At 39.0% G+C, this 12,832-nt stretch overlaps 2 protein-coding genes across 10 annotated transcripts in view; one reads left to right on the forward strand and one right to left on the reverse strand.

Moving 5' to 3' along the window:
- myo1b (myosin IB) overlaps positions 1-830 on the reverse strand; it is an 85,186-nt gene extending 84,356 nt beyond the window's left edge. For 2 of the 9 annotated variants that reach the window (XM_042495223.2, XM_042495221.2), the window contains exon 1: positions 534-828. The gene's annotated coding sequence lies outside the window, so the exon portion shown is untranslated. Of the gene's footprint in view, positions 1-533 lie in introns of all 9 variants that reach the window. The other 7 variants (XM_042495227.2, XM_042495226.2, XM_042495220.2 and 4 more) reach the window with 6 other exon arrangements.
- A 1,073-nt stretch (positions 831-1,903) lies between these two features.
- Positions 1,904-10,508, forward strand: LOC121949335 (eIF5-mimic protein 2-A). The gene is made up of 12 exons (XM_042494998.2): positions 1,904-2,060; positions 2,820-2,893; positions 3,491-3,667; positions 4,316-4,410; positions 4,487-4,552; positions 4,721-4,856; positions 6,757-6,866; positions 7,121-7,291; positions 7,643-7,789; positions 8,178-8,316; positions 8,563-8,685; positions 9,772-10,508. The coding sequence occupies exons 2-12, from the start codon at positions 2,830-2,832 to the stop codon at positions 9,801-9,803; spliced, it is 1,260 nt and encodes a 419-aa protein (XP_042350932.1). The 5' UTR covers positions 1,904-2,060; positions 2,820-2,829; the 3' UTR covers positions 9,804-10,508.
- Positions 10,509-12,832: the final 2,324 nt, after the last annotated feature.

Consider the following 12,832-nt stretch of genomic DNA (forward strand, 5'->3'; position numbering starts at 1 on the left):
AACGCCCATTTCATCGTGTGCGTTTTCCACTCACACGATGTTCAGTATCTGCAGCTGTTACAATGCCGTCTGAAAAGACTGAACTGTGAATGAGTTAGGGAAGTTGACACATTTGCTGCTGTCCTGTGTCGGAGGCTACAGTGGTTCTCGAGTCGCAAAGATGGTGCTTAAACCCGCAGATGTGTGCAATTTGCGACAACGCTTTTCATTAACAAAGTTAAATGAGCATCGATTTAAGTTAAAGACAATCAGTAAAACTAAACTGCCAGATTTACCCTTCAACCACTACAATCTGTGCACAAAGAAAAAGAAAGATAAACAAAAAAAAAATCCCAACCCCCTCCTGCACGGAGTGAAGAGGAATGAATGAGTTGGGAAGCGGACCGTCTTAAGACAATGCAAAGTTAACTTTGGAGAAAAGTTACATCGAGTAGTGCAACAGCGTTACAAATAAAAGTCAAACGATGAGAAAGCACTTGCACAGCCGTTACATTTCCAGCACACTGCCAAATCACAGAAGATGTCAAACTTGCCTCGTTATCTCTGCAAGAGTTGCTCCCTCTCGTCCTAAATCCACTCTACGGACAAAAGTAGGATCCCAGAGGTGATTCCCCAAAGTGTGGAGCGGCTCCTGAAGCCCTTCCCCGCTGCCTTCAGTTCAACTCGTGTCTGCGTTGCTGGATGAGGCTGAACGTGGCTCTCATCTGGATCTCAGCACTTTGAATGGAGCTCTGGATGGACTTGAGAGTGCAGGGTCCGCCGGGCGTAGGGAGTGGCTGGAGCGGCGTCTCTGGGCTTGTCCAGCGTCCCCTAATCACCTCCAGCGCGCGGGTGGGAGGTGGGGTAATGATGCATTCACATGTTGTCGGAAATATTGGAATTTATGATATTGGCAACATGAAGCACTTTTCATAAATCACATCGCGATTATGTGGAAATACAAGGATTTCCACGAGCTTAACCTCACCAACCGATGACCATTTCTAATATTACATCCAAATCCAAAGAGCATCTCTAGGGGAGTGCTTTTTCACAGGGGAGTGGGGTGGCTGGAGTGTGACTTTTTTTATGAGCCCTCCCAGATGCTACAAATATTTTTCCTTGAGCCTTCTTGAGTGACTTGGGGGAATTACTTTCTTTATGTTAATTGTTTTCCACCGAAACAGCGAGTCAAATTCCTTGTGTATGTAAATGTATACTTACTTGGCAATATAACCCAATTCTGATTCTGATTCTAAAGGTCTTAAATGTTATGTCATGCCTAAATCCAAATCACCCTTAGGATAGGCTTGTCTTATAAACGAGGGAGAACTGATGGATAAATAGACTAATAACTTGGTACAGTCACATATGCCTAGGCCTATTTCAAATTATCATATATAAATTTCAACATGCTTAAAAAAATCCTGGGGGGGCAGGGTTGACCAAAAAGTTCCAGGAATCAGAAGCCAGATGTACGAGGTGAATTTTAACGCAACATTAAAGTTTTCCCTTCATCACACAGACAGACACACTATCCACCCGACAGCACAACACCCCCCTCCTGTGTCTTAATGCTAGATAGCAACGACTTGTTGACCCATTATTTAATGATACTAACTCTGGGTCAGTTTGGCGTAGCAGCAGAGGGAGTTAAGCACATTTCTGACAGCCAGAAAACTGATCCTGTTACAATTTTGGGGGGGTGAAACGTGTTACTCAATGACCCGTCAACTAAAGAAAATTACTTGGATCTGTACAGGGGGGTTGATTGCAATTATTGACGTTATAGTATCATAATCTACATAAACAGCAGAGATAAAATGCAACCTTGTTTCATTGAACACTAAATTCGCTGGCAATTTTACCACGGTTATGTCGTTCCGACAATATTTTCTAAGATTTCAACAGTTTGTGAACTATGCTCTCCCCACACAAGTGTAATGACCCACATAGATTCGGCGTTAATGCGCATGCGCTAAAACGTCTACAATTTCCTCTTCCGTGGAAGTGACCGTACTGGAGTTGAGCGGTATTAGTTTTTATTTTTCGGACTGTTTTTGCTCATAAAGAGGATTTAGGTAAGTTTATGTTTGTGTGTGTTTAATGTGATTGAGCGACGGTCATATGTGTAGGCTTTATCGTGGCACTGTGTCGTATTAACAGAGAGAGCTGACTGTAGTTAGCCAACCTAGCATTAAACGTTGTTGTGAAAAGTCAGACATCCACGGCTTTAACCTTTTTAATTCGTTTGTGTCACGGTTATCCATTTTGCCAGATCTTGTTTAGCTAATATTTAGAAAATTGGTAGCGTTAACTAACGTCAGTTCGTTTAGATTCGCGTTTTCCTAACAGTGGACACCGGAAGACAAACGTCAAACATGTTGCTATGAAAACTCCGTTTGTCTGAGTAGTTTACGCCTAGCAGTCAAGAATAGTGTATGGTGTAAGGAGTAATGACGGTTGCTAATAGTTGGCCTGTTTAACCTGTTTGTGTCAACATATTGTTCATAACATTACACCCACTTTGCGAACTCCATTGTTGTGCCCTTGTTCGTCTCCATTGCAGCTATATTTGTATAATTGCCTTTATTTATTTATTTCTATTTTTTATTTTTAAAAAAGAAAAAAAAAAGACCCTCACATATTAATGCTTTGTTGTGTCATGTCCTCAGTTAAATTAACTTTGGTGATGGCAGAAATAATTGTTTTCAATTACATGCATAGCCCAACGATTTTTTCAGAGCATCATAAATAAACAGAACTTTATAAAATACCTTTATAATATATTTATTTGTGTCTTAGCCCTAATCTTATTCCCTGCCCCCTCTGTCTTCTAGAGTGTCTTTTATGAGTAATCAAAGGCAGCAGAAGCCTACGCTTACAGGCCAGCGTTTCAAAACTCGCAAAAGAGGTAAGAAACTTTAAGTAGTTACATTGTACTGCAGCCTAGGATTAAAGCTATCTTGTTTTTACAGTCTTTGATGGTACTTTTATCAAACAAGTAAGTCTCAATCTGGTTTCACAAAGAGCACCTTTGTGATTGTCTTCCAGCTTTTGATAGGACTGATTTTTCCATCCAGCCCCTGCTTACCGTCACAGACACAGGAATACTATTCTAACATCTGATCACTGAGGACCATGCCCATTTGTTCACAAATCATATATTCAAGACATTTTAATTGTCACGTTGAATTAAGGCAAGTCTAGGCAAGTCTATTTATAGCACCATTGAGTCAGGAAGCAACCCAAAGTGCTTTACAGGCGTGTAGCTATGCAATAAATATAATGCATCAAGAAAACCCTAAAATGGCATTTAAAGGACAATGAATAAATAAACTGAGATGAAAAAAGCAAGGTGTCATACATCTAGTTTAAGGGGTGATCTTTGTTTGTTTTTTTGTTTTTTTTTACTGCCACTGAAGAGTAGGCATAGCAATCTAACACATGGTAAATGTCCTAAAGTCATAAGTAAGTTGCAGTGATAAACTCAAGTCTGTCTTTTCAACAGATGAAAAGGAGAAGTTTGAGCCTTCCCAGTTTCAGGAAAACATCGTACAAGGTCTGAACCAAAGTGGCACTGATTTGGAAGCTGTCACTAAGTTCCTTGATGCCTCTGGTGCCAAGCTCGACTACCGACGCTATGCCGAGACTCTGTTCGACATCCTGGTGGCTGGCGGAAAGCTGGGTAACTTGAGTTTTTTCATATTTCTGTCAACTTTAACTTTTACTCCACTATATTTCCCTTGAAGCATTTTAGTTACTCACTACAAAATAGGGACGGAAGGAAAGGAGGGACGTCAGGACAAATGAAGTAATAGCAGAGGAGGAAAAACTGGATTTTATTCTTTAAATCCCAAAAGTTGAAGAAAAATAAGTCTTTTCTACAATTTTGAATGTATTATAGGCTCCATTTTGAAGGTCGCATTTGTTAGAAAGAAGTAGCATCATTATTCTCAAAATTCTGATTGCTAACTTTTTTTTGCCACACTTTTAGCCCTTTTAATACTTTCAAAACTAACATATACTTACATTTGACATCATAAAATTACTTTTGATACTAAAGGTCAGTAAATATGAGATACATAGAGACTTTTGTTAAATTAATATTATAAAAGCCAACTATACCCCCTGCCAGAATAATTTTCTGGTAAGATATCTATACTTTTACTCAAGTGTGACTTTCAGGTACTTAATCCACAACTCTGTAGTATCCAGAAAAGCTTTTATATTCTTTTTTTTCAGTTCCAGTACAAACGGTAATAGAAAGTAAAACAGCTCAGTGGAGGTATGAAGCATAATGCTCACAAAATTAAGAAAATGTGTTTGTTTTCAGCCCCAGGTGGTACCCTATCAGATGACGTGACCTGCACTGAGTTCTGTCTCTTCAAAGCACAAGAGGACATGGTGACCATGCAGGCATATGCCCATGTGAGTACCATACAAAGTTAAAAATCCAGTTTTTCAGGAAGTACAAATAATGACACCTGTTTTGTGTTACCTGTAGGTCTTTAACAAACTCATCAGGCGTTACAAATACTTGGAGAAAACGTTCGAGGAGGAGATTAAAAAGGTTTGTCTCTTGCTAAAAGCATCTTTACCAGAATGCACAGTGCCTGTCCAAGTTGACCATGTTACTCCATCTCAAATGTAAAAAAAAAAAAAGATGGATGGATAGATAGATAGATGTCTGAGTTCATCCAGCCTAAAGGATTGTGTTTAAATGTTTGTTCTTTGGCAGCTGCTGCTTTTTCTCAAGGGCTTCACGGAGTCTGAGCGCAACAAGCTGGCCATGCTAACAGGCATTCTGCTGGCCAACAACAACCTCTCTGCAGCCATTCTCAGCAGCCTCTTCAACGAGAACCTGGTCAAGGAAGGTACACACTTGTCTGCCTCATAGGCGTCTCATTGTGTTGTTCAGTGTTTCACAGATCAGGTCCTCAGGTACACGTATTTGGACTGAGATTAAATAAGATGTAAAAAGGGGGAGAATCATATCATATCTTCAAGTTAATATTAAAAAACGATATAATCAGTGTATTTTTTTCATTTCTCTGGTACCTCTGATTGTTTTTATTGTCAAAAACACTATCCTCCGTTGCTCTTGCTTTTTCTCTGTCTCTCGCTCTTCCCCAACATCTGTCATTTAAAATGCATAGTTTTTTGTTTTACTGATGATTCCCTAACCGTAATCAAACATTTTAAAGATAAAAGAAAACAAACCACATAAATTTACATCATTATGCATGCCTAAATGCCTTACAGTTATTGGTCTATAAGTAGCAGAGGGATTAGCAATCATGCCAACAAGTGCTGAGACACAAATCAGACATGACCCCAGGAACAGTTCATGAATCAGCACTGATAACAATGCAAACCCACAGTCTCGCATCCCATATATACTGCACACGTAATGGAGAAATGTAACAAATGTTAGAAGTTTTGGAGTTGCATATAATGAAAAAGCAGTAGATGCCTACAGTCATGTCTGATATCAGAGGCATTAGTGAAAAAAATATAAAGCATATAAAATGCTGTTTAACTGTCAGGATTTCTAATTAATTTAAATTATTTTTTTTCTTCACTGAATAAACATTATTTAAATCATATTCATCCATATGAGATGGTATATGAGAGAGGAGTCCAATGACGTCAAGTGCACTCTTACTAAGCCATGTCTGATGGCTTTTTGTTTTGCTCTTATTAATTACTTTTCTCAAAATTACTGTATATTCCTGAAATACAAGTACACTAAGCACCATCCTATGAAATTCAAATGATGAGAGCATTTCTTCATAAAATTAAAATTAAACATTTGGCTAGATGAGTTAGTTGTTCCACAGACGGACCGCAAACTGGCTCACTACCTGACATACCAAGCTATGCTCAAAGACAAATTGTCAACAAAGGGCAGCTGATCTAACTGGGCTTATAGTCCAACCAACACTGCATTTTTGAAGCCAATACTGATATTTCTTAAGTAAAAGCACAACTAAACAAACATTTTTGATAAATTGGTGAACCAAGAGTTTTAACAAAGATATGTACTGAGTAAAACATTTTGCACTCAAAAAATAAACATGTTGTTTCTTTGTGGTGGACAGATTATGAAACAGAGACCATGTTTCTAAACTATTTAAAAAATATCGAGCTATTGCTGTCTTACAACTTCTTGTTAACTATCATCTGACATGGGCTGATACCAATATGTCCACATTTAACTTGCTAGCTTTGCCTGGCATAGCTTCAATTCAAAGACTGCACTTGGACCCACCACAAAGACTTCTGATGACATACACATATATTTTCCATCCGCATGAGAGGAAATAGTAAAATCATAGTCTGCTTTTTTAATCCCCAAAAGAAAACCAGAATACCCATAATAATGGAATGGCAAAATAAAGTAGATTATCATATATTTGCACACGCTCGGAGTATGAATTGATAATGTCTGAAAAAAAGATGCAGATGGCACTTTGAGTATAATCGCAATAATACTGTATCGTGACTGTGTTATGGTATCCTATCATGGGGCCTCTGGTGATTCCCAACCCTAATACATACATACATGTATACATACATAAATACATACACACACCTGTGGTGCAATTAATTTTTCTCACTGCATCCTTGTTGTTTTAAGGCATTGTTCCATTCAAAACCCAAGTAATCACATTCTGTGGAGTGCAGTTGTTTACCAGTGTATTACTCAAGCCTAACTTTATCCTGGCAGGCCTGTTGGCAACAGCTGACTCACATTTTTATGAATTTGTTCAGGTGTTTCAGCAAGCTTCGCTGTAAAACTCTTCAAATCCTGGCTTTCTGAAAAGGACATCAACTCTGTCTCTGCCAGTCTCCGAAAGGTTGGCATGGACAGCAGGCTCATGGTGAGAATGACAACTTTAATACAAAATCTCTATAAGGTTAAATGAAGCATTATGCCTCCTGATGCAGTAAGGGTCTGCAGCCCGCCTGTGCACTCTCAATAAGGTCTGATGAACACGAGATTAATAATCAAGCTTCCAAGCTATTGTGGCATCCAGCACTCAGGCAATTAATGAACAAAGGCGTCTTAATTGCTCAAGAAGGCTTGTCTGGCTGAACAGACTCTGCCTCAATGTTTGACTGTGTGCTTTTTCAGGAGCTGTTCCCTGCCAACAAGCGCAGTTGTGAGCACTTCTCAAAGTACTTCACAGACGCAGGGCTCAAGGAGCTTTCGGACTTTGCCAGAAACCAGCAGTCCATAGGTGCTCGCAAGGAGCTGCAGAAAGAACTCGAGGAGCAGATGTCACGTGGGGACCCCCTCAAAGATGTAAGCCTTGTTAGTTTTGCTTGTTAATTTCCCGGCTGCTTTTACATTAAGCCTCATTTTGTGTGTCACACCACTGAGGGTGGTTCTTAGGATTGCTGTCTTCTTAACCTCTGCCCCCGTTTGTCTTGAGGAGGGCTAGAGAAAAGGATGCAGTGAATCAATGACAAGTTGCTGAAATCCACTCAACCTCTGCACATTATCTGCTCCTGCAAGCCTCTGTATCCTGCCAGGGTGCTCATACCTCAGACTTCTGCAGGATTTGATAAGCAATAAGCCCTCAGCATATGCTGGCCATGGTTTGCCTGCTTTGCCAGTAATGTATGCTCCATCTCTGGGCCTTGGGTCTTACAGATCATCGCCTACGTCCGTGAGGAAATCAAGAAGAACAACATCTCTGAGCAGACGATGATTGCACTAATTTGGTCCAGTGTAATGAGCTCGGTGGAGTGGAACAAGAAGGAAGAGCTGGTCACAGAACAAGCCATCAAACTTTTAAAGGTGACAACTCTCTTATGTAGCTGACTGGACGCTCAGTGTATGCCATCGGTGGGGATCCTCTTGCGGTCTGCTGCCTTCAGTCCAAACCCTACAAAACCTTTTTCTCAATTTTGATAAGAGCTTCTCTATCGTATTAAAGTCGTGCTTCAGCAGAAGGGGCCATGGAGTCAAAAACAATAGAAAAATATGGCAAAAAAAGTAGCAAGGATTTAAGAAGCTGATGGCTACTGCATCTACATGCGCTGCCATCATCATAGCAACTAACTATGGATTTACTAACCCAAACCCATTTCACCAGCAAGGTGAAAGTAATATAGGAATTCAGAATAATATCCTATTGGATTTCTGTACAAGCCTAATTCTAATCTTTTCTGTTTTACATTCCCAGCAATACAGCCCACTGTTGAAGGCTTTTACCTCCCAGGGCCTCTCTGAACTCACTCTCCTGCTGAAGATCCAGGAGTACTGCTACGACAACATCCAATTCATGAAGGCCTTTCAGAAAATTGTTGTGCTGCTCTATAAAGGTAAGTTATTTGTGTCCATAAAGTTCCTTTTTTTTCACCCTCACATTTGTGTGGAAAAAAAAGTTAGTTTTGTAGTTGGAACCATGATGCCAGATGGCCGGAGATTATAGCCAAAAGTTTGTCTTGATTGATGTCATCAACCTGCCTGGCGTCATTTGTTTTTCAAGCACCTGTGGAAATATTTGTGCTGTTGGCATCATGTTGAATAGATTTTTTTCTTATGTTTTTGTTTGTTTCTCTTTGAAGCGGATGTCTTGAGCGAGGAAGCAATTCTGAAGTGGTACAACGAAACCCACATTGCCAAAGGGAAGAGTGTTTTCCTTGAACAGATGAAAAAATTTGTTGAATGGCTCAAGAATGCAGAGGAAGGTAGGCACCTTACGGTCTCCCTTTTTATCTTTTATCTCTTTGTCATTTGGTGTTTTTGGTTCCATGTCCAACAGCCATTGGTTGCCAAAACTTGCCATGGGTTTGTGCTGAATAACAAGCAGATGTACCTGCATCTTTTTTATGTCCCTGTTCAAACTTTAAATCATTGGTGGTAATGTTTAGTATGCCTCGGTGTTTGAGTTGCTTAGGTCCAGACTTTCGAATCTGCCCAATCCACCAAGCTTGAGTTGACTGATTCATCTGGCATTTCGTCATGAAATAGCCATATCTCAGTCGAAGTTAAATACTTCCAATCAGCGCTATGGATGCGACTAACGCTATTGTCAAGCTGTTGTCAAGCAGTGCACCATAACCACTGACAATAGACAAGATAGACACTGCTGTCGGGGCTGTTCTAAATCGACATGTCTTCTCAATATAGGCTTTCCCATAAATTCATTTATTTTTGATGGCCCGCCATGATTGAAATATTTTCTATTTTGGGAACTAGACAATTCAAAAGGAGTACTGTTAAAATATATATACCGTTGGGTTAATCATTGCATCACACTCAGAGTACTGAGGGCACTCTGGGCACAGATGGAGCCAAAGACTGTCAGATGCATTGAAGGTGGAACTTAATTCTTCATTCTGATGGGTTTAAAAATTCACTGGCAACAGCTGCTTTTCTCATCCATTGATGTGATCTGATCAGTTCTGAACAGATCGACAGATCAATTATACACCCCGCAAGACACAAACTGCTATTGAGGAAAAAAAGAACTCATGGAAAAGTTGAAAGGAAGTTTGCCATTGTCGTTAGTCACAACAACAATGGCATAGATTGTAATTCAGTGGGAAACACTGCAAGATTGTCTAACATTGTAGTTTTTTTTTACTTCACTCTGCTCCACTCAACACAGGCTAAATACAAATGTTGGTATGGATACACATTAGTGTGGACTAAAAATGACATCAGATTTATCTAGATACATTGATCCAAGCAAGGTTGTTCAACAAGCTGACAATTGTGTCTGATGTGCACATGTTGAGCATAGTATCAACTGTTGTATCTTTTTTTTCCAGAGTCCGAGTCTGAGGAGGAGGAGGCCGACTAAGGACCTCCAGCTACAACTACCATCTTGATTTGTATTTTTACATTAACATAGCACCAGATGCAGTAGAAAGACTTTACAAAACATTACAAAAGTCTGTCTGTATGTTGTTTCGTTTTTTCCTTCTCTTTTCCCTACCTCCTAATATCTAGTTCAACTGTAATGTAAGGGCTTTACTATTGTTTTAATTTCCTAAATTTTCTGTCTGAATTAATACTTGTACTCTTCTTTATACACCGGGAGCTGGTCACAGTGCCACATTTAACTATATAGATGGAAACCCCTCTGATGTAACTGAAGGGTTTTTTTTTTGTTTTGTTTTTTTTTGGATGAACGGGTCCCTTTAAAATTAGCCAGTTTGGAGGCATATTTCACAGCCATTGTATTTAGTCATGGAACTCTTATTTGCCAGAGGTCCATCTGTGTAGCCATGATATCTTGGTCTTCTGAAAAGCAAATGGTTTTTGTAGTCTCATTTTACTTTTCTGCCGATTATGCCACCATGAATTTTTTTCCCGTTTTTTAGATTCTGTCTTTATATTGGTGATGGAGATGTGCCATTTCAAACAGCAATGGTGATGGTTGCAATGCCCTATAAAAATGAATTGTTCTATACATCTTGTATAACAGAACCATTCAAGTATTGTATTTTTTTTCCTTTACCATACAGTTTGACTTTTTTAAATAAAGGGAAATTAATGGTTTTCATTACTGCTGGATTTACTACTAGTCACATCCAATAACTTTTAGTGTGAACATACTTAAGAGAAAATTATGAGTAACTAGAAAATGCATTTTTTGCAGAATATGCGTATGGACGCTTAAAGCTGAAATGAGTTTAAAACCATGGCTAAACATGCAGAAAGATACATCTGAAACAAAGAAACATCTGAAAAACTGGCAAAATTGAAAGCTTAACAGCTTTAAACTGAACAAGCTACAAGTTTAATTGAAGAGTGTCAAGGAAGAAGTTTATGGTAACTGAAAAAGTAAAAAAAAAAAAAAAAAAGTTAAAAAAGGATATATTTATTACTTTGGGACATAAAATGTAGACAAAATTTGAGAGACAAATGTCCTTGAAAAGCATAAAATTTTGAAATTTGAATGGTTTTTCTAGCTGAAAGAAAGAGAGAGAGAGAGAGAGAGAGAGAGAGAGAGAGAGAGAGAGAGAGAGAGAGAGAGAGAGAGAGAGAGAGAGAGAGAGAGATACACACAGGAAGCAATCCACTCTGACAGATATTTTTACCTAATAGAATGACCTACTCCACCTATCAAACTGACCTATGCTACATTTGACTACATTTATACAAGAAGTCGTCCATTCTGATAGATTTTCGTACCAGTCAGAATGAACTACACCACATTTGACTGCATTTAAACAGGAAGCAGTCCTCTCTGAAAGATGTTTGCACCTGACAGAATGACCTACGCCACATTTAACTACATCTTTACAGGAAGTGGTAAATTCTGATAAATATTTGTAGCTTAGAGAATGCCCTACTGCCCCTTACAGAATGACCTGCACAACATTTAACTACATTTATACTTGAAGCAGTTAGCACTGAAGGATATTTTTACCTGACAGAATGACCTACTCCACATTTAACTACAACTTTACAGGAATTAGTACATTCTGATAGATATTTTCACCTGACAGAATGACCTATGCCACATTTATCTATACTTCTACAGGAAGTTGTCCATTCTGATAGATTTTTGTACCTGTCAGAATGACCTACTGCACCTGACAGAATGACCTACAGCACATTTAACTACATTTACACAGGAAGCAGTCCTCTCTGAAAGATATTTGTACCTGATGGAATGACCAATTGCACCTGACTGAGTGACCTGTGCCACATTTAACTACATCTGTACAGGGTGTAGTACAGTCTGATAAATACTTGTAGCTGACAGAATGCACTACTGCTGAAGCATCCACATCAATTAGCCTAATAAATCAGTCATATTTACACAACCAATGGTATGGAAAGGTTTTTGTAGAAAGTCAGGGAAATGCATGTCGTGATTCAGATCAACCTGTGTTCCCATCGAAATGTTCCATTGGTTGATCTCCTCTAGCCTCACCTAATCAAGTAATCAAGAAAGGCAGCCTAGCATGCGTGACCTGAGGTGCAAACAACCATCTCATTCACCTCACTTCTATCCCACTTTAAATGGTAATTACAGCTCAGTCGAGCATGCAAAAATGAGAGTGAGATGGTGATTCAAGATGTTATGAAAACGGAGGTCCGTGCACATTCATTACGACAAGTCATTTTACAAAGTCTGAAAAACTAGCGTCTCGTTTTGTAGCTGTGCCGCAAAACAAATTCAGAATGTTGAGTGCTTATTTAACCCCATGTGTGGCAGGTGATGTTACAGTGTCAGGAAACTTTTGATTTCCCCAGCCAACAAAAAAAATCTGCATTTTTTAAATTTTTAAATCCATAGTGTTGTATCAAGACCGTGATCTCTTCCTTTGGAAAAGATCTATTCATGCATGCTCGAGCATTTTTCTTGAGGAAAATTATTCACTTCAGCACCAGCCATCATACAGACTGTTAACCAGGCCTTGAATGTACTGGTGTGGATATGGTGAGTATAATGCATAAGTAAAGAGGAAGCTGAATGACTGAAAAAGAATAGTCTTGACCTTGGTCACATTTTTGCAAGTATCTTTTTACAATAGCCTTGCTGCTACATAGAATTGATAATATATTCCAAACCAAGTCAGCATGCATACTGCAAAGGAGTAAACCAGGGGGTCCTCACTTTTTTTTCATGGGGGCCAGGTTAGATAATGTGAAAATACCTGGCGGCCAGCTTCTCACATCATATGAGTTTATTACAATAAAACAAAAAGCCAATATAAATAAAATATAAATAATAAATATAAAATAAAGTGTTTCATCTTAAATTGAAAAATATACAAATTCACACCACTCCTGAAAGTGTCAGCCCTCTGTCAACTTTATGCTTCTTGGCCGTGGCCATGTCTTCTACGTTGCAAGAAATATTTGGTGTTAGGT

This window comes from Plectropomus leopardus, chromosome 10 (genome assembly GCF_026936395.1).
Source record: "Plectropomus leopardus strain MGB_pleo_1.0 chromosome 10, ASM2693639v1, whole genome shotgun sequence".
NCBI classification, from domain to species: Eukaryota; Metazoa; Chordata; class Actinopteri; order Perciformes; family Serranidae; genus Plectropomus; species Plectropomus leopardus.

What these genes read in the sequence shown, in the direction of transcription:
- LOC121949335 (XM_042494998.2), top strand. Translation starts at nt 2,830, where the DNA reads ATGAGTAATCAAAGGCAGCAGAAGCCTACGCTTACAGGCCAGCGTTTC. An exon ending in TTTCAAAACTCGCAAAAGAG is followed by an intron (nt 2,894 to 3,490) that starts GTAAGAAACTTT and finishes TCTTTTCAACAG; the next exon opens with ATGAAAAGGAGAAGTTTGAG. An exon ending in GTGGGGACCCCCTCAAAGAT is followed by an intron (nt 7,292 to 7,642) that starts GTAAGCCTTGTT and finishes TGGGTCTTACAG; the next exon opens with ATCATCGCCTACGTCCGTGA.